The following is a 23541-nucleotide window of genomic DNA, read 5'->3' as shown; positions in this document are numbered from 1 at the left end:
TCTACAGAAAGTGCGACTTTATCATCATACTCAGATCTATCAAACACAGAGTCACCTAGCCTGTCTGTGTTGTGTTCAAAGTCAATGTCCTTACATTTTGTGACTGACTGAGTCTTTTGCCCAGATGTACCTGTATAGTTTTCTTTAACAGTGATGATGTTTGGCATGGTGCAAAATATGACGTGCGCCCACTGTCAAACGTGTGTGTCTTGTAAACATTCACCTCGGATGTACTGTGAGTTTTCCCTAAACACACCTCTCCCACAATAACCCAACCCAAGTCCAGTCTTTGTGCATAAGGAGCATTATTTGGCCCATTAATTTGCTCACGCACCTTGTTTACCCTGAGGATGTCCCTTCCCAGGAGGAGAAGGATTGGAGCTTGGTGGTCCACAGGTTGGATTTTGTTTGCAATTGGGAGGAGATGGGGGTGATGCTGAGCAATCTCGGGCGAGGGTATTTCAGTTCTGTCGTCCGGCACTGAATCACATTCAATCAAGGGAGGCAGCTGGATGTTTGTTTTTCCGTCCATGGACTGTATGCAAAAGTTTGTAGCTCTCCTGCCAGAAGTTTCAGCTTTTCCTGAGGAGGTTTTTAGTGTGTACGGTGCAGGTGTGGCTTTAACATCAAACAGACTGAAAAACTCTGTCTTGGCCAGGGACCTATTGCTTTATTCGTCAATCACTGCATACATGTTTATTGCTCTGTCTTTCTGTCCTTCTGGATAGGCTTTCACCAAACAGATCTTAGAGCAAGAACGTGGACTATTGCTCTGACCACATACCTCTGTGCACTTGGAGACGACTGAAGGAGCATTCTCAGTTTGCTCTTCATCCTTGTTCTGTTTGTCCTTATCTGTTGTGGCATCTTTTGAGTCAGGGGTTTGACCTGGGTGGAGTGCAGAAATGTGCTTAGGACTGTTGCACTCACCACACTTAACTGCCACTTTACAATCTTTCGCCATATGCTGAACTGAACCACAACACCTGTAGCAAATGTGATGCTCTTTGAGAAAAGCTTGACGTTCCTCGATTGGTTTATCTCTGAACATCTTACATTTTTTGAGCAGATGTGGCTTCTTGTGAATCGGGCACTGCCGATCTGGTTCTTCTATTTTCTTTGTCTCAGAGCTATTCCTTATCTCAGTGCCACTTTTCTCCATAGCTTCCGTTTTGTGTGCAGACACAGTGACTTTGCGAGTGTATGAAGTGGGTTTTTCTGAGCGTGTGAATGCCTGACTGTTACAGTTGGATGTAGCAAAGCTAGGATCATTTCTCATTTTAGCCTGCTGTTGAATGAACTGCACAAACACTGAAAAAGGAGGAAATGACACGCCATGAGTCTCTTTGTATTTTGTTCCCACAGTTGTCCACCTTTCCTGTAGGCTGAAGGGAAGTCTTTCAACTACTTGTCTCACCCCTCGAGCTGTGTCTAGGTATGCAAGTCCTGGCAGTGCACCGTCTGCTTTAGCACACTGTAACTCCAAAAGGAGATCGCCAAGTTCTCTAAGCCTAGCATTGTCTTTGTTTGTTAGTTTTTTTGGAAAGTCCTCTATCTTTTTCAGGAGTGCGTCTTCAATGGCCTCTGAGGATCCGTAACACTCCTCAAGGCGTTGCCAGACCATTTTCACACCTGCAGATGGATTGACGGTGTGCACTGCACGAATCCTTTTGGCCTGTTCAGAGGATTTTGGCCCTAACCACTTCGTGAGCAGGTCTACTTCCTCTCTAGCTGACAAATCCAAATCTTTAGTTGCACTAACGAATGAGGCTTTCCATGCCCAATAGTTTTCGGGCTTGTCATCAAAATGCAGCAAACCAGCACTGACCAGTTCTTTGCGAATGAGATATTTAGCAAAATCTTGAGCTCCTTTAAACTCAGCTGAGTTGTTCTTTGGAGGCTGAAAGGTGTGAGCTAGAGGATTTAACATTTGAGTATTTGCAGGACCCTCGGTTACCTTTCGCTCTTCCTTTATGTCTGCAACCATTGGAGGAGGTGCATACTGTGTATCACTTGTTAGCTGATCAAATGATTGATTGGTGTCTTGTACTACTGCAGCATTCCCTCTTGTCGCAGAGAGCGGATGTGACCTGTTTGAGGCTTGTGAAAGGACTAACTTACGTTGTTGAGCAACATATTCACTTGTGCGTTGTACTTTCACATGAGAATCAACTTCAGAAAGGGGCTTAATGCTTCCCTCCCCGCTATGACTCTGTAACTCTTCATAGGCTGCAGCTTCTGCTTCAGCTGCTGCTATTTCTTTTTGACATTTTAAAACATGAAGGCTCGCATCTAAGTCAGATTTTTGTTTCATCATGCTAGCTTCTTTTTCAGCAAAGGCTAGTTGAGCTTTGGCCGCTTGCGCCTTGGCATAGGCTTTTGTGGCTGTAGATACCGAAGACGATGTGCGGGATGTCCTGGTGGTCTTGGACCTGGTGTCAGATGATGGTGGTGGTGGCTGTAGCATGGCCGACGGTTGGTCTGCGTCATCCGGATGCTCTGTGTCAACGTCTGGTTGTTGCAGTGGGTCTGCTTCATTATGCAGCTCATAATCTTTCAAATACCTTTTCCCTGAGCGAGTACTCATGTCTGCTAAATGCTGGTCTGTGTTGCTTGAATCCGCTGAGAAGACGTCTTCTTACTTTGGACGTCTTTACTTGTCTTTTTACTGTGCTGTCCTCACAAGATGTGTCTGTATGCTGCTAGACAGCCAGCGAACCAATGCAGAAAACTCCGCACACAAGGCTTGCTTTTCTTGCTTTATGAAGCTTTCTTGCAAAAATAAGTGGTAACTGAAACATACAGAAAAAATAAAATAAACTTCCAATACTGCTCATATCGCAGGCTAAACACACATCAGCTAACAGTTAGCTAACACACTTACACCAAATGCAAACGCAAAATAGCGGCAGCATGACGTTAGTAACTTGACAAACAAGTACAACTTTTGAAATAGAAAATGCGTCTATGTAGGTGCTTTGTACACATATATACTTACAAAGACAATAATTTCCCAAGAAACAAGCGTTAAGAGCAACTTTTAGCGTGTTTATGAGGTTTTTCCTGTTCCGTCTCTGCCGTGAGGCCAGCCTGCTTTTTCCGAGAGAAAACAACAAAGATTGTCTATACGCGAGAGCACTCACTCAGTGGCCCAGAAACGATACTTTCTAGAGAAGATGTCTCACTCTGTAGACTTTTTAACCTTAGAGTTTTTAACAATATTTATTAGAACTTTTAGCTATTTATTTACGGAAAATGAAATAATTTATTACTTTTTTAACTAACTTATGAAACATATGAATTATTAATGTCTTTGGCCCAAAGACATGACAACTTCACTTGCTTTTACAACACTGCGAACATCAGTCAGCACTTGATGTAGCATCAGGTGGACTAAATGGTAAATGGTGAATGGACTGTACTTGTAAAGCGCTTTTCTAGTCTTATTGACCACTCAAAACGCTTTCACACTACATTTTCACATTCACCCATTCACACACACATTCACACTCTGGTGGTCGAAGCTACCGTACAAAAAATCCAGTGCAGAGTGCAGAGTTGATTTTCATCCAGCTATTTCTCAAGTGTGTATTTTGCCTGTAATATAGTCTGTGGGACAGATGTAAGGCTCAGGTTACCCCTGCAATAAAATAATCAACCTCGCTTCAACATTAATCACAGACTGATATTAATGGAGGAAATTCATTTGCGGCTTGCTCTCTGGGGGAATCCATGCTTTGACTGGAGCAGCTTACCCAGGCCACACTGCCTCCATGTTGTTGACAGTGCAGTGGCTTGCATGGCTGCTTACATGACTGAGTACTGACTTTTAATGGTGGAAATACAATAGCTATAGCTGCAAGCACCTCTGACCCAGCACTGCAGGAGCAACGCTGTCTGTATAAGCCCCATAAGCGTGCGAGCCACATCACTTCAGTGAGGTGGTTGTCAGTCTCCTCACTCAACACTGGTTCTGTTTAATACACCGAAAAAGAGATAAACAATAAAACTCACTGAATAACATCAAATCAATTTGCTACACATATACTGACAAAAGTTAAACAGTCTTGTTAAGCCTCTACTGTTACTGTGCTAACATTGACTGGACCCAGGGGTTATGGTGAAAAATGAATGGGGGGAAAAAGAGATGCTGTGCCATGCTTCTTATGTTAGCTGGCTGTCTCTGTGGTGGTTGAGCCATGATAAGTGGTTGTGATGCAGACTTTGCTGTGCTTTATTCCAGTGGTCCAGGTCAGAGTAAACTGGTGCTACATTTTGTTACCTTTACAGAGTTAGCAGTTTGGCTTTGTTGTTCCTAGGTTTTGTGTAATAACCTGTATGATCCCCACACCTATGTCAGTCTCCAGTGGGATATCAGGAACTGCAATGTGCTTTGTTTCACTGAAATTTAAATAAATGTAAAACTTAAGAAATACCGGACTGTACATTCAGCCAGGTACTACAAGGGAATTATGGATACTGGATCAATGTTATACTGCATTCAGAAGTGGCTGCAGGGCAGAATCTCTACCCCTGCCATGCATGGCCATGCAGCCATCCTGTTCGGATCAAAGTGTGTCAAAAAACTTCAGCACATAATCCCAGTGACGTGAGAGGTCTGCAAATGATCAGGCCTATCAGATGTCTGCATTACATGATGCAGTCTGGAGCAAGTTCCAGGACACCACTTTCAACATCACTGATGACAACAATGAACTCACTGAGTCTGTGATGGATTTAATCTGTAAAACTATAGAAGCAACTGTATCAAAATCGACAGTTAAATCATTCCACAATCAGAAACCATGGATTACTAGATCCATGCGCGATACCATAAAAAATGCACTGCAGCTTACAAATCAGGATTGCAGTCTGGAAATATGAACAATTTTAAAGCAGAAACCTACAATGTAAGAAGAGCGATATGACAAAAAGGGACTACAGGAAGAAATTGGAACGACAGACCTACTGACCTGGGTGCTGCACACTGACTCAGTGGTGAAAAAATGAAAGGCAGAGACTGTTTTCCCTGGAACACCTGATAAAATTTTGGATATCCTCTCAAATATTGAGGAATTCCTACTCCTGCATCATCAAGAGATTCCTAACGGAGAATATCACAGCCTGGTATGGAAACAACTGTGAACAGGACCACAAGGCCCTTCAAAGAGTGGTTAGTTCAGCTGAACACACCATAGGCGCTGCTCTACCCTGCATTAAGAATGTTTAGATGATGCAAAAATAACCAAGAGAATCATTCAAGATCCCAACCACCTGAATAACTGCCTTTTCATCCTATTAAGGTTCGGAGAAAGGTACCAGTTACACCAGGCAGCACTGAGAAGCACAGAGCGAGCTTCTACCTTCAAGCCAAGAAGGATACTAAATGATGACTCTGCCCAATCCTAAACACTGACATTTATGTATTACTATTGCTATAACTGAAGGAACTGACAACTTACGATGTCATGTAACAAATTGATTGATTGATTGATTGATTGATTGAACTCACTAAGACGAGTTCTGTGTCTGCTTGGAGCAGGGTACATTCGAAAAGCCATTAGGTGAAAAGAGTCTTTTCTGCTGTGAGCATGCAGGAAGGTGAACAAAAAAAGCAGAGGAGGGACAAGCACGTCCTCCAGCATCAACAACACTCCTTGTTGGAGAGTTGTTGATGCTTGTTGGAGGTCCCATGAGGAAGAGAGAAATTAAACAAACAAGCTGAGGTAAGCCACAGTAACCAATGGTGACTGTATGTGCAGGTATTCACACAAACCATGCTCTATGCTTTGTTAACCACACAATAGGAAAGGACACTTTAGAGGTACAAATGCCCTTAATGTTTCAAGAGTGTTTGAGTCTCTTTTGAAAGCAGTTGCACAGCACTTCAGTTTCCACTTTGGTGAAAATGTGATTTCAGGGCCTCTTTCCCTGAAGACTGTGTGACCAGCAGCAACCCTGTCCTTATCACTGCATAGATTAGCTCCAGCCACGGTCCATTGTGGCTATTAGTTAGAAATATCTGGGTCCCATCTCTAAAACAGAAACCTGTCACAATCTCAGCAGTAAGTAGGTTGTATGCTCACTGGTTAAATCATGGATTCCACTGGAGATCGAGCTACAGTTTGCTCTATGGCTGAAACAGATTATCACAGGAGTACAACTACTGTGACCAGACATGTTAAGGGAGAGCATCCTAGAGCGCTTGTCAAGATAGCAGCAAAACAGCACCATCCTGTTTACTTTTTGTCCCCACTCAAGCATGATATAATAGGATTATTACTTAACTTAAACTTTCTGCACAGCTGCTAATGTAACACCATACATCATCTATCATTGTTATTGGGCTGTTTTATATTTTCTGTTTACTTTAACAGCCATGTATGACTGAGAAAATGGCTTAAATTATCGTAACAGACTTGTCCCCACACTGAATTTGGACCATAAAGACCAACAAATGACTTAATTTGCCATATATTAGCCCACATTTAAAAAAAACACCTTCAAATTAAAAACACTTGAAAACAAGCTAAATGACGAAGTCTGTTGAATAGAGGGACTAACCAAAGATTTAGTTAAAGAGGAAGGACTCAGTGCAGCAAGCATCATTGTAATGTCCTTTGTGAACACATCCAGGAAATTATTAAGCCAGCTATCCACCATCTGGCTACCTGAGGTGGAGTGATCTGGTCTGATCTACAAAAGGACCTGGGGTGTGTAGATGGCCTTCCTGGAGAATGTGATCTGTGATGCACTCACCTAACTAGACTGAGCACAGTGATAGGAAGACCATGACTGCCATAGATGTGGCACTTTTTCAAAAGAAGCAGGGATGCAAGCTATGTGGCTTCATTGGATGAGTAGAGCCTGATTAAAATCCTGAAATCTGGTCTTCATAATTTAGGCATATATTCAAGTTATCTTGGTAACATATCTTATGGGTCACGCTAGGTTATTTAATATACTATCAATGAATTCATGTATTTACTCGGCCTATTTCCCACCTGACATTTTGGCTGTCTATTTTTATTTGCAACTACAACTACATGTGATACAGGCCAGACGTTGGGGGGTAACATAAATGCTGGTTTGGAGTTGATGGTATGCATTATCAACTTTGTTTGAGCCTGGCGCTCCTCAAGATGGCTAGCCTCATGATAGATTTTGGTTTCGTAGGTGAGGAACTAAAATGACAGCTGTGAAGAAGCGGCTGATTAAGTTTGTTGTTTGTGTTTGCAAATTGGTAGCTTGGCCTGCTAGCTTTGGCAGCAAGTGCTGAAGTTTGTGGGGTTTTTTTTGTTTCAGGTGAGAGCTTTGTTGTAGCTTGCCTTCCTCTTTGTGTGGACGTTAATTCCAGTTCTGTGTTGATTTGGTAGCTGGAGTTTTGTTGAAGTGAAGCAGCACTTGTGATTATTTGGTACTTTTGATTTGCATTTACATTTGAAAACATCATGTTTTGTAGCTTTTATGAAATTATAGAACTACAATAAAGAAACAGTTTACATATTCTGTTCACATTCGCCTGCTCAGTATGGCTCACATCACAGGCAGCTGAATATGCTGAAGCTGAGCTGATGTTTGCAGACATTTTTATGGCTCTGTCCTTGACAGTCTTTGCACAGAGTTTAATATCTTCAACTTTCTGAACTATCTTAGTTTTGTTTTTGAAGTCTAATAGATGCTCTGATATTTTAATGAATGATTTCCGTCTGTGAACAGCTTTCCATGCATTACAATCTCCTAAGTTGCCACAAAACTAGCAGCAGCAGTAGTGGAGTTTGAAGAGTTATTCCATGTCTTAAAAGTCCATTTGTTAAATTCTTAAATTCTCCTTCCATACTTTTAGCCTGGGAGACCAGCCAATGTTAGGTTCAAAAACACACCTGCAACCAGATGGCAACAGTTCGATGTTGGATGCGCATTTTAGTTGATGAAAAGTAATTTTTTTTTAACATTTTTTGTTTGACTATGTTTTTTTTTTTTTTTAATTTGAGAATTTAAAAAAACCCCTTCAGGCTTACAACCATGATAACTTACATTTAAAATTTAAAAAGAATAACCATTATTCTTTTTCATATTTTTTTTTTTCAAAGCCACAGTGAGCCACTAGAAAGGGGCTTAAGAGCCACAAGCAGCTCTGGAGTCACAGGTTGCTCACTCCTGTCCTACAGGTACAAAGGTTGCTGAGAGGGTGAGGAGGAAGACTTGGAGGGGGTTGTAAAATTTTAGCAGTCAGGCAGGAAAGAGGTGTGTCAGGAGGATGTTCTCTATTGAATCTATTCCTTTTGACTCCTACAGAGGGCTGAATATGGCAGCTCTGTCTCTCTCTCCTCCCAGCAAGCAGGGAGCTTTTTGGTTCTTTTTTTTTTGGTTTATTTGGTTTCATTTTCACATTATTGCCACCTTATATTTTGCAAAAATCTTTGTGTATAGAGCAAGAGATCAAGATGGCGCCACGGTAGGCAGCTTGTTGCCACAGCTCCCTGTTTACCTCCTTGTTTTTCTTGTGTTTTTCTGTGTTTTTAAGCCCTTTTCCCGACTATCTGGGTCGTGTTTATTTCTTGACTACAACCCGCTATGGACATGCTAAGTTTAGTGAGAGTAGTAGCGTGTCTTCTACTCTTTTTGGGACTTTTAGCCACCACATCTGGGGAACCCGTGAGCCCCCCCATTGTTTACAGCCAGGATCAGCTGCTAGTGCTTAGCAACAGCAGGGTACTCCTGAAGGAGCGACTCAAGATTCCAAAGGAATTACGGCGTCAGAGAAGGGGATGCAGAGCTGGAGCGAAGTACCGAGAGAGGAGGAGACGGTACAAACCGAGCATTCCATCCATTCTCATGGGTAATGTAAGATCTTTACCCAACAAGATAGAAGAGCTGACGGCGCTAACCAGACTGCAATGGGAGTACCAGCAGAGCAGCCTCCTGCTGTTCATGGAGACCTGGCTCATGGACCACACACAGGACTCCATCGTAACTTTGGACGGATTTCAACTAGTAAGAGCAGACCGGAGCATGAGGGAGAGTGGTAAGAGAAGAGGTGGGGGACTAGCGAGAGATGGTGTAACCCATGACACATCACGGTGAAGGAGCAGCACTGTGCCAAAGACATTGAATTGTTAGCGGTTAGCATTCGGCCATACCACCTGGCCCGGGAGATTTCACATGTTATTGTGTTAACTGTTGCAATCTCGCCCTCTTGCTAGGGCAGCCTGCGAAGATATTCACACCACTGTCTCTCAGCTACAGACAGCGCATCCGCAGTCCCTTATTATTATCTCTGGGGACTTTAATCATGGCACGCTGTCCACCACTCTCCCTAACTTCTCCCAGTATGTCGACTGCCATACCAGGGACAATAAACTCTTGACCTGCTGTTTGCCAACACAAAGGTGGCTTACAGCTCATCACCCCTCCCCCCCGCTTGGCCACTCAGACCACAACCTAGTTATGCTGCACCCCACCTACACCCCCATGGTGAGGAAGACAACCCCCACCGGGAAAGTGATAAGGCAGTGGTCTGAGGAATGAAGTGAGGCCCTGAGAGACTGTTTTGAATGCACAGACTGACAGGAAGTCTGCAGGCCTCGAGGGGGAGGACATTGACGCCCTCATCCACTGCATCACGGACTACATCAATTTCTGTGTGGAGAACACTGTACCAACCAAGAAAGTACGGTGCTTCTCCAACAGTAAACCTTGACTGACCCCAGAGCTGAAGACCCTGGTGAATGAGAAGAAGAGGGCATTCAAATCTGGAGACAAAGAGGAGCTGGAGAAAAAAAGGATCTTAAATATAAGATCCGGGGAGGCAAAGAGAGCTTCAGGAGGAGGATGGAGGAACATGAAGAAAATCTCCGGTCACTTCAAGGCCAATTGGGGGAGCCACAGTGCCTGCTGACCGGGGGTGGGCTCACGACTTGAATGGGGGAGGTGACTTGAACCACCTCCCCCACCCCCCAGCTTCCACCATCCCCCCTACATATGCTGCGACGCTGTCATCTACCTACTGCACCAATCCCTCTCTCACCTGGAGCAGGCAGGGAGCACTGTGAGGGTCAGGTTTTTTGGCTTCTCAAGTGCCTTCAACACCATCCAGCCTGCACTGCTGAGAGGGAAGCTGGAGGCAGCCGGTGTGGACAAGAAGCTGACTGCATGGACCATTGACTACCTCACCAACAGACCACAGTATGTGAGGCTCCACGACTGTGTGTCTGATGTGGTTATCTGCAAATGGGGGTGCCGCAGGGCACAGTGCTCTCACCCTTTCTGTTCAGTCTCTACACCCCAGACTTTGTTTACAACAGTGACCACTGCCACCTACTGAAGTTCTCAGATGATACGGCCATCATCAGATGCGTATTGGATGGGAACGACCAGGAATACAGGGGGGTCATCAGTGACTTAGTCGGCTGGTGTGAGATCAATGCCCTGCAAATCAATGCCAACAAGACAAAGGAGATGGTCATAGACTTCAAGAGGAAGTCCCCCCTGTCACACCGGTGAGAATCCATGGAAAAGAGGTAGAGACAGTGGACTCTTACAGGTACCTTGGTGTTCACCTCAATAATGAACTGGATTGGACTACAAACACAGACGCCCTGTACAAGTAGGGCCAGAGTCGACTCCACCTGCTGAGGAGACTGAGGTCCTTCGGAGTCTGCAGGACCCTGTTAAAGACATTCTACGACTCCATTGTAGCATCTGCCCTCTTCTATGCAGTGGTCTGCTGGGAGAGGGGAAGCACTGACAGGGACAGAAACAGGATCGACAAACTGGTGTGGAGGTCTGGCTTTGTGCTGGGATGTTCTCTGGAATCTGTGGTCGTGGTGGGTGAGAGGAGGATGTTGGCAAAGCTGACATCTATCGTGGACAACTCTCACCACCCTCTGCATGAGACTGTGAGTGCGCTGAGCAGCTCCTTCAGTCAGAGACTGAAACACCCTCGCTGCAGGAAGGAGCGCTTTCGCAGGTCATTCATCCCAACAGCAGTTAGACTCTATAACGCATCATGAAGTCATGAGTCACTTAGACACTTTACCTCCACTGTCCCCACTTTATGCACACACAGTGCACTCCCACGCACATATTTATATTACATACATCCATATATAGTACATATACATATGTGTACTTGTTTATTATCTACATATTTCCACAACCCTTCGCCCATAATGCATACTGTGTATGTGTGCATATAGATTACCTTCAGCTAACAATGTATATATATATGGTGTCTTTTTTCTTTGATATCTTTATTTTTAAATTGCTGTATATAATGCTACTCTTCTTATTTATATCTCTTTTAAATTGCTGTTTTCCTTCTTTCATCTGTGTCTGATGCACAAATTTCCCCAATGTGGGATCAATAAAGTTTTATCTATCTATCTATCTATCTATCTATCTACTTAGATCCATATGCATTATACATTTGTTTTATTTTAATACATAATTATTAATTATTTGTAGTCTAATTAATTAATTGTGGTCTTCCTTGTTTTGTCTGTCCATGCTGTCAAGATACCCATCTGAATTCATACTGGTTTCCCCATATGCAGACCTATGTATAGAACACCAGAAGGAGATGTAACATAGAAGACATAGATGAATGTGCCATTGAGCAAGTGGATGTCAGCTTGCCATGTTGACATAATGCTGTGACTGTGTCTTTGAACACTGGGGACCTTGGTCTTCCTCTGTTGGGCTGTTAGCATTCTTCTTTGCATGTTGAAAATGACTCTCTAGCTCTGATCATGAGTTGTTTTGTTTGTTGGCTATTTTGTTTTGCTGTTTCTCTGTTGGTTTAGTTTGTGGCCTACATGAGTAATGCTCCACTTGACTTGCCAAGTCAAACTCCAGCTTGTGTTTGTAGGGGGAGGGGTGTGTTGTGTTTATCTGTTCCCTTTATTGGTAGTAATCCTATTGCTGGAAGTGATGTTGAAATGGAAGGGAATGGGACTGACTTTTAAGGAAACTGTTGGTCCTTTATAGACAACCAGTTGCCCTCCCCCACATCAACTGCATGAAGAGAAGGAGATCTGATTATTCAGGCTCCCATGTGATCCAGAAGACTATGAGTCCCTATACGAGCTACCCCTTCTGACAACCATGAAAGTGAAAGACAGATTGAGTTAATGTGAATGTAGAAACGTCATGGCAGTCTTTGTAGAAATGTGATTTCTCATGAATCAGAAATTTGAAAGATTTGACCAGATCCTATTACAGGTTTTTTGTTTCTTTTCACACAACTTAAAAGAAAAGTTACAGTCAATAAACAACCCAGCTTTAATTGTTCACAGTTAAAATATATGAAGGTTACTATTGGTATTACAGAAGACCATGCTGACTGTTTGAGACACATTGAGTTTGAAGCAGTGCTGTTTCAGCCATGTTTTGACCTGAGCAACTGAACTGGTGAGCTTAGCTATAAGATCAGCTATGGTTTTTCAATGTACAAATACAACAGCGTTGTCTGCATACATTATTAGGGTTCCAACTTCAGCACAAGCAAATGGAAGGTTGTTGATGTACAGACTACACGGACCAAGAATGGATCCTTTTGGGACATCAGGGGGGTATATTACGGAGCCAGTTCAACAGAGCCAGGCTCTCTTTGACTGAGCTGGCTTGACAAACCCTGCAGCCGCAGTCAGAGTTAACAGGAAGGTGGTTATCAACTTTCTTTGTTAACCCAGGTTTTCTGCTTCAAACTCTCTGCGTGTTCAAAGAAAATGAGTTAAATGATGCCATTTGACACTTAAAAATAATCGATTGCGTGATGCCTACTTCTGCCCTTTGAAGAATATTAGAAAGCATAACGCACAAAGAAACACTGTTGCTTTAATAAACGCGGGAGCTGACAGAAAATGACGTATGTTGAATGCACAAGTTCATATACAGTAGTTGATCTATTTAGGCAATATATCACTCCATTATTTCTAACATATCAGCTGCACATTTTGCAGCTCTGAAACTTCAAACTTGATGCAGCAGATTTTAGGTCTGACACTGTCCTGTAATGAAGGAGACATATCAATCACTTTAGTTTTTAGAGAAATCAAAGTCAGGATTGAATAATATCTGTGATAAATATTAAGAGACTAATATATCAGCTGTAATATAACATTAGTGTTTAAACAGACTTCAGCACATCAGAACTAAGTATATAAATAGAAGTGGTAACGGTATGCATGATTTGTAGGAATTATACCGCATTTATTGTGAAATTAACATCATCCTGATTAAAAATATATAGTGACCTGTTAATGTCTAATGTGATCTGTGGTTTCATAAAAATTTTTGATTCACTGTGGACAAGTTGACCAGCAAACACCACAGAAACATTCAGTAGTTCAGTGAGACGTGAATAAGGTAAAAAAATAGTCTGTTTTAGATTTTCTGCATCACTGATAAAATGCAGGCTCCTGTGGGGAAAAATAAAGCTTTGTAATGCATATAGGTATACTGTAAATGCGCAACTTTGTTGGAAGGCATTTATGTAACATTACGGCTCAAGTTGTATGAAGGGTATTATAAACATTTTCAATTCATGCTGACACTGATTATCGAGTGACACTCCTCAAAGAAGCTGTGAATGACGCTTTTCAGCTGATTTCAAGCTGAAACTCTGAACATAAACTGCTCCCGACAAGGTTAAGTTTGACATGTAAGTTACCATAGCAATCAAGCCAGGTCAAAAGAGAGCCACCTTCGTAGTACAGGAAACCCTTGCTTTAGACTCCACAGACCTCGCTAAGGCACTAATCTCGCTTCGCAGTATACCCCCCAGGAGGGAGCTGTAATGGCTTAGATTGTTGATTATTTATGGAGACAAGACTAGTTAAGACTGGTTAGTAAGGTATGATTCCACCATTTTTACTTCACCATTAGAGAAGTTTGGATAGTGAGGAAAACTTTATGTTTTTTTCCTGTTATTTAACAATTTGTAAATAACACATTTAGACAATATGGACATACAGACAAATACAAAAAGGCGACAATAGATGGACAGATGTTTACTAATTTGCAAAACATTAAAGGGCACCGATACTTATCGGTGTTCTTTAAACAGGCGGATAGCATGTGGAGAGAAAATTTTAAAAAGAAATAAAATAATTTAAAAATAAAATAATTACACGGAAAATAAAGAAGATGATCAGGAGATGGTGAAACAAATAGCGAGAGGGAGGGAAGAAATAAGTCTAAATAAACAGGGGTTGTGATCTGTCTGGTTTTCAGCTGAGCTTTGCAGGATGGCTTTGGTATAGTATTGTCAATTTTTTCTATTCATACATATACAAATACACACTACCACATACACATACCCTGGTTACATGCTTACATTTACATCCATACTTAAATGTAGCATTAGCTCACTGGCAGTAGGACTGATCTAAACATTTATGAAAATATTCTATTGAACTGCTTAACCTGGTTTCTTCTGAAAAGCTGATTGGTGTTGTTGTTAATTGTTGCATTGTTGGATCTTACCAATGTGAGATTTTATTCTTACTTTTCCGGTTTAGTATTGTTTTCTTGGGCCACAAATATGGGTTTTTGGATTTATATTAAACAGGGGTTGAGTATATCCAGATAGCTTTAATGTCATGAGAGGTCAGCAGGGTAGGCTGGGATGGGGCTGTACTAAAATATGCAAAAATAGGAGGTTCAAAAGAAGCAGGTCAGTAGGTCATTAACAGTTAATTCGGGTGATTCCTTTAATCCAAAATCAAAGAGGAGAAGAATTTTTAAAAAAAAAAACTATTTTCTTTAAACTTTCCCTTTGGTGATGGTAGCATGACAATTTGTTTTGTTTTTTTTCACTCCAATTTAAATGTATTTTGCCAGTAACTGTTGTGAAAGTGTTTCTTTTTTGCTCTGATGATCTCTGTGCGATGGTGACTTAGCTGGGATCTAGAGCTTCTCCACCTTAACTGAGAGTTTGCAGGATGATGCAAGTCTCTAAGAATGACCTGCATTTTGTTGTTGCAGCAGGGGGTGAGCAGTATCCATGGAGGGGAGCTTTTCTAGCTCTGCAAACCATAGCTTATTTGACATCCCTTTTTCTCTCAGCTTAGCATATGGAATATTTAGTCAAAGCACTGCAGAGCCAAGCAAAATATATCATAGATGATTGAATTTTCTTCCTCATGCTCTTCCTCCTCTTACTCCTCCTCTCCCTTCAGCCAGGCTGGGAGAGGAGTTTTCACGAGGAGCACTGCTGCTGCACGTGCCACCTAATATTTCATTACTTAGAGTGTTGCAGCAGGCAGGCATATAGGCTACAGCAACAACACAGCAATTCCATTTCATCACAGTCCCCTGGAGATTTATCCCTGTGTTCATATAGAAAGTGTATTGTGCGTGAGTGTGTGTGTGTGTGTGTGTGTGTGTGTGTGTAGCCTATTTCTTTTTTCTGCATGCTGCTCCACATGCACGCTCTGACAGTGTGGAAGACTGTGCATGTGTGTATGCAGACAACAGGAAAATGCCAGGTCAAAGTGAGTGGGAGGAGAGTGATTACAGACTTACTGTTCTCCATGGGTGTGTGTGTGTGAGTGTGGTCTATATCTTTTATAAGATCTTTGATAAGTATTCTAAGTGTGTGGGTGTTTCATGAGAAATCTGTATGTGACTACTAAACTCTAGTAAAGCAGCAAATTTTACTGATCTGATCTTGAGCTATATGTAGCAGAAAATCATCATTCAAAGATAATAACCTTTAGACACTCCTCAGTTTCTGTGTAAGCTGTGTAAACTACCATATATGACACTTCAGCTATTTAGAATCACAATCACTTTTATAAAGTCAGACATTAGTGGAAACGTGTAGAGTGCAAACAGTCTAAGAACACTGAATGATAAACAGATTAGACATGAGGTAAGTGGATATGATAGTATATATACTATGCACAGCATGCAACATGCTTGGATTATGTCTATTATACACATATGTATATTATTATGACATATTTACATGTTTACAGTGTGCATATAAACTAGGGTTGGGCTGGTTTGACAGGACAGGAAGGTTCTACAGCGGGTGATTAAAACTGCCCAGAGCATCACTGGTTCCCATCTACAGAGCATCAGTGACCTCAGTGAAGTGAGGATCCCAAAGGATACTGAAAGACAGCAGCAACCCTAGCCAGTCTGTTTACCCTGCTGCCATCTCGAAAAAGATACAGAAACATCTGCTGCAGAACCACCAGACTACAGAGCAGCTTCTTTCCCCAGACTGTGAGGCTCCTCAACTCCCCCTCCACACCAAAAGATGTAGCAGGATTTAGGATCACCTTTAAATTTCAATTCTTCTAAAACTACGTTTAAGAAAAAATGACAATAAACTTAAACTTACTTACCTTACCTTATATTGTAATGGACACTGACGAGAGTATGTCTTGAAGTGGCTGAGTTTATTATCTCATTCAGCAGCCCGTACGAACACACTGCAGTGAAGAAAAAGCGTCCCACAGAGAACCGCTCAGAACTAGCTTCCTGTAACAACATAAACACTCTACTGAACTCGTGTCCAGCCCCCTCTTCCCCCACAAATCGCACTCATGCGCGCACACTGACACATCATGCACGTTGGTGAATGGCAGAGAGACAGGAGATGATGGCTGGCCACACCACAGGGTCGCTACAATATTAAGACTCACACCAGACTGGACCGGTTTACCAAATTTATCCAAAAAAGACTTGATGCAGCAGCTGCTTCTGAGTGGAGCATAATGAGACATAATATCTAATTTCGGACACAGCTGTGTCCAGACTGGGGTATTGTATTATTATATTGTATTATTGTGCACTACATCAGTATGTGTAGGTCTGCTATCGCTCATTATACAACAGTTAGTTCCGACCAAGCAATTTAATTGGTCGAAAGGCATTCCATGAGTGCTGATATAGGAGTACAACATAACTGGTACTGTTAAGTTTTAACTTTGCATGTATTACTCCACAGTTGTTCAAAATCCGTTAATTAGTGTAAGAGTGAAAGTGGGATATGTTTATAGTAGGGTGTAAGCATAGGTTCAAACAGCTAGCTGGTGATATTCACATAGCTGTCAGTTGGTCAGGTTGAGGGAGGAGAGAAAGAAGAGAGGTAAGAGAGAGATGGGGGGGCGACAAAGGACGGGAATTTTGAAGTGTGGCTTGAGCTGACTTTACATGCACTGGAGTTACTAAAGGTTATGAGGATGCCCCTACACTTCCTCATAACTTTTAGTAACTACAGCAGGCAGCTGTCATGGACTGGTTTTGGTAAGCCGCCGTTCATTTCGGGTAAACGACTATTACAGATGTTACAAGGATGTGCAGTGAGACAGGGACATACTCGTCTGACACTATCCACAGCCTGAGCGACACTGACACACACATGCTGTCTGAAACGGGACTCAAGGTGACGGAGATCACGGCAGTGAGCGGACACACTGGAACGACGAACTGTCTGATCAAACTGAGTCATCTGAATCACACTGGCCTCCAAAGTGTGTGTTAACACTCTGATTTCACTGAAAACACAGATAAATATTCATGATACTATGCAGCTGCTCTGTGCATAACATGAAGACCGAGCTAACACAGATTAGCAAGCAGCGTGCAGGAAACTATGTATGTGTTGCTAGGCAACAGCTGTCACGTCAAGTGGTTGTGGAACTATTTGTGTCAGCCGAGCCAAAAAAATCATGAATTAAGCAAACAAATCATAATTTGTCGCTTGTTACTATTAAGAAATAAAAAACAAAAAAAAATAAAAGATGCTTGTAGAACTGTTGTATAAAAGCAATATCATACTCAAGGTTGTGTGTTGACTCAAACCAGACTGGCCTGCGGCCTCGTGCCTACGACCAAATCACAGCCGTGATGATATACAAGCACAACATCACTCCCTCTCGTGTGATGTTGCTTAAATATACTTTTGTGTGAGTAAAAGAAATATGCATCTTTTCAGGCGCACAGACTTGAAATTAGGCCTACCAGTAACTTCCTTGGAGGGTTCCCCTGTAGCTGGAGACAGTTTGCATTCTTGGTAACCCCTGTCACATGCCAAATTCTTCACAGCAAGCTTGATGACTCTTGTGTTACAATTTTTCTTCATGTTTGTAGGAGTAGGCTACTTTGCTAGAAAATGCGAATGAAGCGATAGTTGATGTCGTAGATCTGCCTTGGAAGCGCCATTTTGAATGATTTTGTCACTACCATGCTTGACTGTAGGATACTTAAGCTGGTGCAGTCTATTTCTGCTATTTCATCAGAATCATTTTGCAATCCAGTTACTCTTAGTTCTATATTAGGGTTTTGGATATAGAAATTTCACAAGAGGCCTAGTCTTTTAGTGTATTGAAAATAGTTCTAGAACAGCGCACCTTAACAGCAGGAAAACAGACCCAGACCAGTCTTTTAGAAGTGACCTTTAAGATGGTACAGTATTCCCTGCTGTGCTAAACACTGTCTCTGATGGAATGCTAGTTGAGCAAACGCATAAGTCTTATTGACAGGTTATGTACCCCAGTCTTTTAAAGTAGCTGTCATTAAACCTCTTCTAAAGAAGCCCACTCTCGATCCTGAGATTTTAGCTAACTATAGACCGATATCTAATCTCCCCTTTATTTCTAAAATCCTTGAGAGAGTGGTTGCTCATCAGAGAGGGTGACTTTTCTCCAAGACAACAGTTTATTCGAGGACTTTCAGTCAGGCTTTAGAGTTCATCATAGCACAGAGACGGCACTAGTAAAAATTAATAACGACTTATTTATCGCTTCTGACACAGGTCTGGTCTCTGTTTCAATCCTATTAGATCTCAGTGCTGCATTTGACACCATTGACCATCAAATCTTACTGCACAGACTTGAAACCTCAATTGGCCTTAAAGGAACGTCACTAGCCTGGTTTAAGTCATACTTATCAGATCGTTCCCAATTTGTTCACATTAATGATCAACCCTCCGCACATACAAAGGTCTGCTTTGGAGTGCCACAAGGTTCGATGCTTGGACCAATCCTTTTCACTTTATATATGCTTCCTCTAGGCAACATAATTAGAAAACATTCCTTAAATTTCCATTGTTATGCTGATGATACGCAATTATATCTATCTATGAAACCAGATGAAACTGATCAGCTATCTAGACTTCAAACATGTCTTAAGGATGTAAAAGCCTGGATGAGCCGTAATTTCCTGATGTTGAATTCAGACAAAACTGAAGTTATTGTTCTTGGCCCAAAACACCTCAGAAGCTCCTTTTCCAACAATGTAATTTCTCTAGATGGCATTACCTTGGCCTCTAGCACAACTGTAAGGAACCTCTGAGTTTTATTTGACCAGGATTTATCCTTTGCCTCCCATATAAAACAAACTTCAAGGACGGCTTTCTTTCACTTGCGTAACATCGCAAAAATTAGACATATCCTATCCCAAACAGATGCTGAAAAATTAGTACATGCATTTGTCACCTCTAGGCTGGATTACTGTAATTCCCTATTTATTTGGTTGCCCCAACAAATCTCTTAAGTCTCTCCAACTGGTGCAGAACACTGCTGCTCGTGTTTTAACGGGAAGCAAGAAAAGGGATCATATTTCTCCTGTTTTAGCTTCTCTGCACTGGCTCCCTGTGAAATCCAGGATTGAATTTAAAATCCTCCTCCTTATTTACAAAGCTCTAAATAGTCAGGCTCCGTCTTATCTGTCACAGCTCATAGTTCCTTACCAACCCTCAAGATCACTGCGCTCTGAAAACGCAGGGTTACTTGTGGTTCCCAAAATTTCCAAAAGTAGGTTAGGAACCAGAGCCTTCAGCTACCACGCTCCTCTCCTATGGAACCATCTTCCATTTTCGGTCAGGGAGGCAGACACCGTTTCAACTTTTAAGGGTAGACTTAAGACCTTCCTCTTTGATAAAGCTTATAATTAGGGCTGGCTCAGGCTGCCTGGACCAGCCCATAGTTAGGCTGACATAGGTTTAACCTGCCGGGGGACTTCCCCTGATACGCTGAGCTCCTTTCCTTCTCTCAATGCCGCCATCAGAAATCATGCATGTCTGTTTACTGCATTGCCATGTGCAAGCTTAGCTTAGCTCTGTGATAGCCATGTGGTACTCTCACTACCTGGGGCTCGCGATTACAGAGCCTGGGTCTGTTGAAACTGCACTACGCTAATCCTGTTGCCTCTCGGGAGCGTTCCTGCTCCCTTGTTTCCTAGTTTCCCTGCATCCTGGCCGTAACCTTGACTGTGCCTGACCGTGGTGATAGCTGTGCTGATGCTGCGACCCTGCCTTTGGTTGTGCTCGTGCTGTGGCTGTACTGATTCTGTGCCCCCCGCTCGCCCTGATCGTGGTCTGGTCCTGGTTGCGCCGATGCTGTGATCTTGCCTTTGGACAACTCCCTTTCAACATATGCATGAGACTGTTATCATCTCTCTCAACATCATCATAGAGAGCAATTACTAATTTCACACCTACCATTATTGTAATATGACATGCATCTGTTTCTATTATTGCTGTGCCCCCCCCCCACCCTCTCTCCCCCTCTCTCTTTCTCTTTCCTTTTTTGCCATGATTGTATTTCATTTGCTATTTACGACATCTATTGCTCGTCTGTCCGTCCTGGAAGAGGGATCCCTCACTATCCTCTACCGCTCTTCCTGAGGTTTCTTCCTCTTTTTTTTCCCCGTTACAGGGGTTCTTTTTGGGGAGTTTTTCCTTGGGTGATGTGAGGGTCTAAGGGCAGAGGGATGTCGTACACTGTAAAGCCCTCTGAGGCAAACCATGTTTTGTGATAATGGGCTATATAAATAAAACTGACTTGACTTGACTTGATAAGTATTTGCAGACTACATTTCACAACAAATACCACTCAAAAGGGTTTGACCTCTCCGTCTGTAGATTTCCACCTCGGCCAGAATTTTTCCCAAAGTTTTTCTTCAGCAGCGAGTTGAACGACAGCTATTCAAGTGTGTTAAAATACACCATCTCCTCAGCAATATATTTGGTAACAGCTTCAGTGCACTCCTTCCATCTGGCACTCTTTTATATTTTATGCTCCTTCAATGGTTGATTGGGATGAAGTGGAAGACTGTCCTCCTTTAACTGTGGGGCCCATGTGTGCTGCAATGGAGGCATGCTATTTTTGCAGATGGGCATGTAAATAGGATGTATTACCCCTTTGGCCATGACAAGTTCCTGCAGAGTTTACACATGGCCGCATCTGTGTTTTTCAGCTCACTTTTGTTGTTGGCTTCAAATCCAAAATGTTGGATATTGAAGCAATTTTGGTTTTCTTTGAGACCAAGATAGCCATGTTTCTTGTCTTCGTCAGCCCGATAACACATGAATTTTCAGTAAACAACTTATGATGTGCACATCTTCCTCTAAAATTTGATCTCTTGCAGTTTGGTGCTTGGCAGTGATTGGCAGTAATTTGCCACAGTCTGTCACACACTCATGGCTCAGCACCATTTAAAAAAATTTATTTTCAAATTTATAAACATAATATTATTTTAATCACGTTGTCATATTGCTTATTACTAATGTGACATGAGCTTGATTTAGCGCTGTGAGGCCATCTGCACAGATTGCTGATGTCTGTTGCTTTTTTTTTTTTTTTTTTTTTTTAACCATAACTTGTTCTAATCACAAACACCGGTTAAGCCTGTTTGCATGAAGTTAAACCTCCAAAACTCACTGCACAGGACCGGACCAGCAAAACATGAAATCGACGCAACTCTAATTTAAACAACAACAGCAAAGATAAAAGGCCTAATTTACTGGTAAAGTGTGTGCTCTGTGTTACTTCCCAAGTTCCTCAAGATATGTACGTATATATATATATACTGTATATATATATATATATATGTTTTTCATTCTACTTCATGTAAAGCAGGCACTGAAGATTTAACAGTAATATTCAGTAACAACAACAACAACAATAATAATAACAGCAGTATTTCAGTGACCACAAAAAATTCTCCAGCAGCTGCTGTGAGCAAAAGTTTCCAGAGTGCATCTGGACAGTTATAGAGTACATTAGCCTATTACTGCACAGGCAAATACATGCACCTGCATGATTTCTTAATTGTGATTATTCATTAATAAAATAAAAAAGGATGCACCACAAGTAATTATTTGTCCATATTGGTCAGCTAATCTAATTTTCAGCTGTCTAACGTACTAACTGGGTAGAGCAACAAAACAGCCTTTTTTATGTTATAAAAGAAGACATAACTCTGTATTTGGATCTCCTTTCCTCATTTCTGTTCTTATACATATATATATATATATATATATATATATATATATATATATATATATATATATATATATTATTATTATAAATTGCACACCTGAAGGTTTAGACCTTTTTGTATGAAAAAAAAATGTAAACACAGATAACTTATAACCTGCCTTTGACATGTGTCAGTGTCATTTGACACATCAGTTACTCACCCTAGACTTCCATTTTCAATATGCAGTGCTGTCAGTGCTCACAGTGCAGGCTAGTCAAGGCCAGGTCAACCACAGGGGCGCTGAGTTTATGATTATTTCTTTCTTTATGTGTCCATTTGTTATTTTCAAGGTGGAATATGATGAAAGGGAGCTAAAGGACGAGGCAAATTATTACTGTTTTTTGGGGGGGTTCTGAGCAGGACCGCCTATATTGCCTATGCCAAGAGCCGGCCCTGAAAGGCCTCATAGGAAAAAAAATGCATGTTTTAATTGCTGCACTTGTTTTGTCTCTACAGGGCTGCCAGAGCATATGGAGAATACCTGTCCAATACTAATCAAGAGAACCACAAAAAAGCAGGTAGGTAACACATTAAATTAATCATTTAATCATTTGTCAACAGCATCCAGAAGCAGGGCCGACTTCTCTGGGCTTGAGCTCATCTGAGATGGACTGACACAAAGTGGAAAAGTGTGCTGTGGTCTGACGAGTCCACATTTCAGATTGTTTTTGGAAATCATGGATGTTGTGTCCTCTGGGCTAAAGAGGAAAAGGACCATCCAGATTGTTACTATCTCAAAGTTCAAAGCATTGGTGATGGTATGGTGGGGTGTTAATGCCCAAGGCATCATGGGTAACTTGCACATCTGTGAAGGCACCATGAATGTTGAAAGGTATATACAGCTTTTGGAGCAACATATGCTGTGTGGCTCCAAGACTTTTAACTGTAACATAGTATTTTCACACTGCAATATAGTGTCGGAAAATGCTGGACAAGGCTTTCCATAATTAATTAAAACTATTCCCTGTATCTGATTTATTAAATTTTTAAAAAAAATGCCTGAACACCAATCAAGCTGTGCAGGGGGCCATCAAACATTTGTGCCCAGGGGTTTGTATTTCCAATGGGATCACCCTGATTAGCAGATTTGCTTACTAGGGGAAGGACATTTATACAAATCCTTTGTGTGCTGTGGTGAACTTTGAGTTGAAGCTTCCTAGCAGATTAGTGGGATCACAGGACCACACCTCAACCATAAATACCCACTGGCATAAATACCCACTTAACCTTAACTTCCTGTACTAGTATCGATCAGGC

At 41.8% G+C, this 23541-nt stretch overlaps 1 protein-coding gene across 1 annotated transcript in view; it reads left to right on the top strand.

Annotated features, from left to right (window-relative positions):
• Nucleotides 1–23541, top strand: part of nsmfb (NMDA receptor synaptonuclear signaling and neuronal migration factor b) — a 134143-nt gene that overhangs the window by 5596 nt on the left and 105006 nt on the right. The window contains exon 2 of the mRNA XM_042488989.1: nt 22741–22802. Within this exon, the coding sequence (XP_042344923.1) occupies nt 22741–22802 (62 nt within the window). The remainder of the gene's footprint in view (nt 1–22740; nt 22803–23541) is intronic.

This window comes from Plectropomus leopardus, chromosome 6 (genome assembly GCF_008729295.1).
Source record: "Plectropomus leopardus isolate mb chromosome 6, YSFRI_Pleo_2.0, whole genome shotgun sequence".
Classification (NCBI taxonomy): Eukaryota; Metazoa; Chordata; class Actinopteri; order Perciformes; family Serranidae; genus Plectropomus; species Plectropomus leopardus.
Note: the sequence above shows the minus strand (reverse complement) of the source record. Positions and strands in the feature narration are given on the sequence as shown.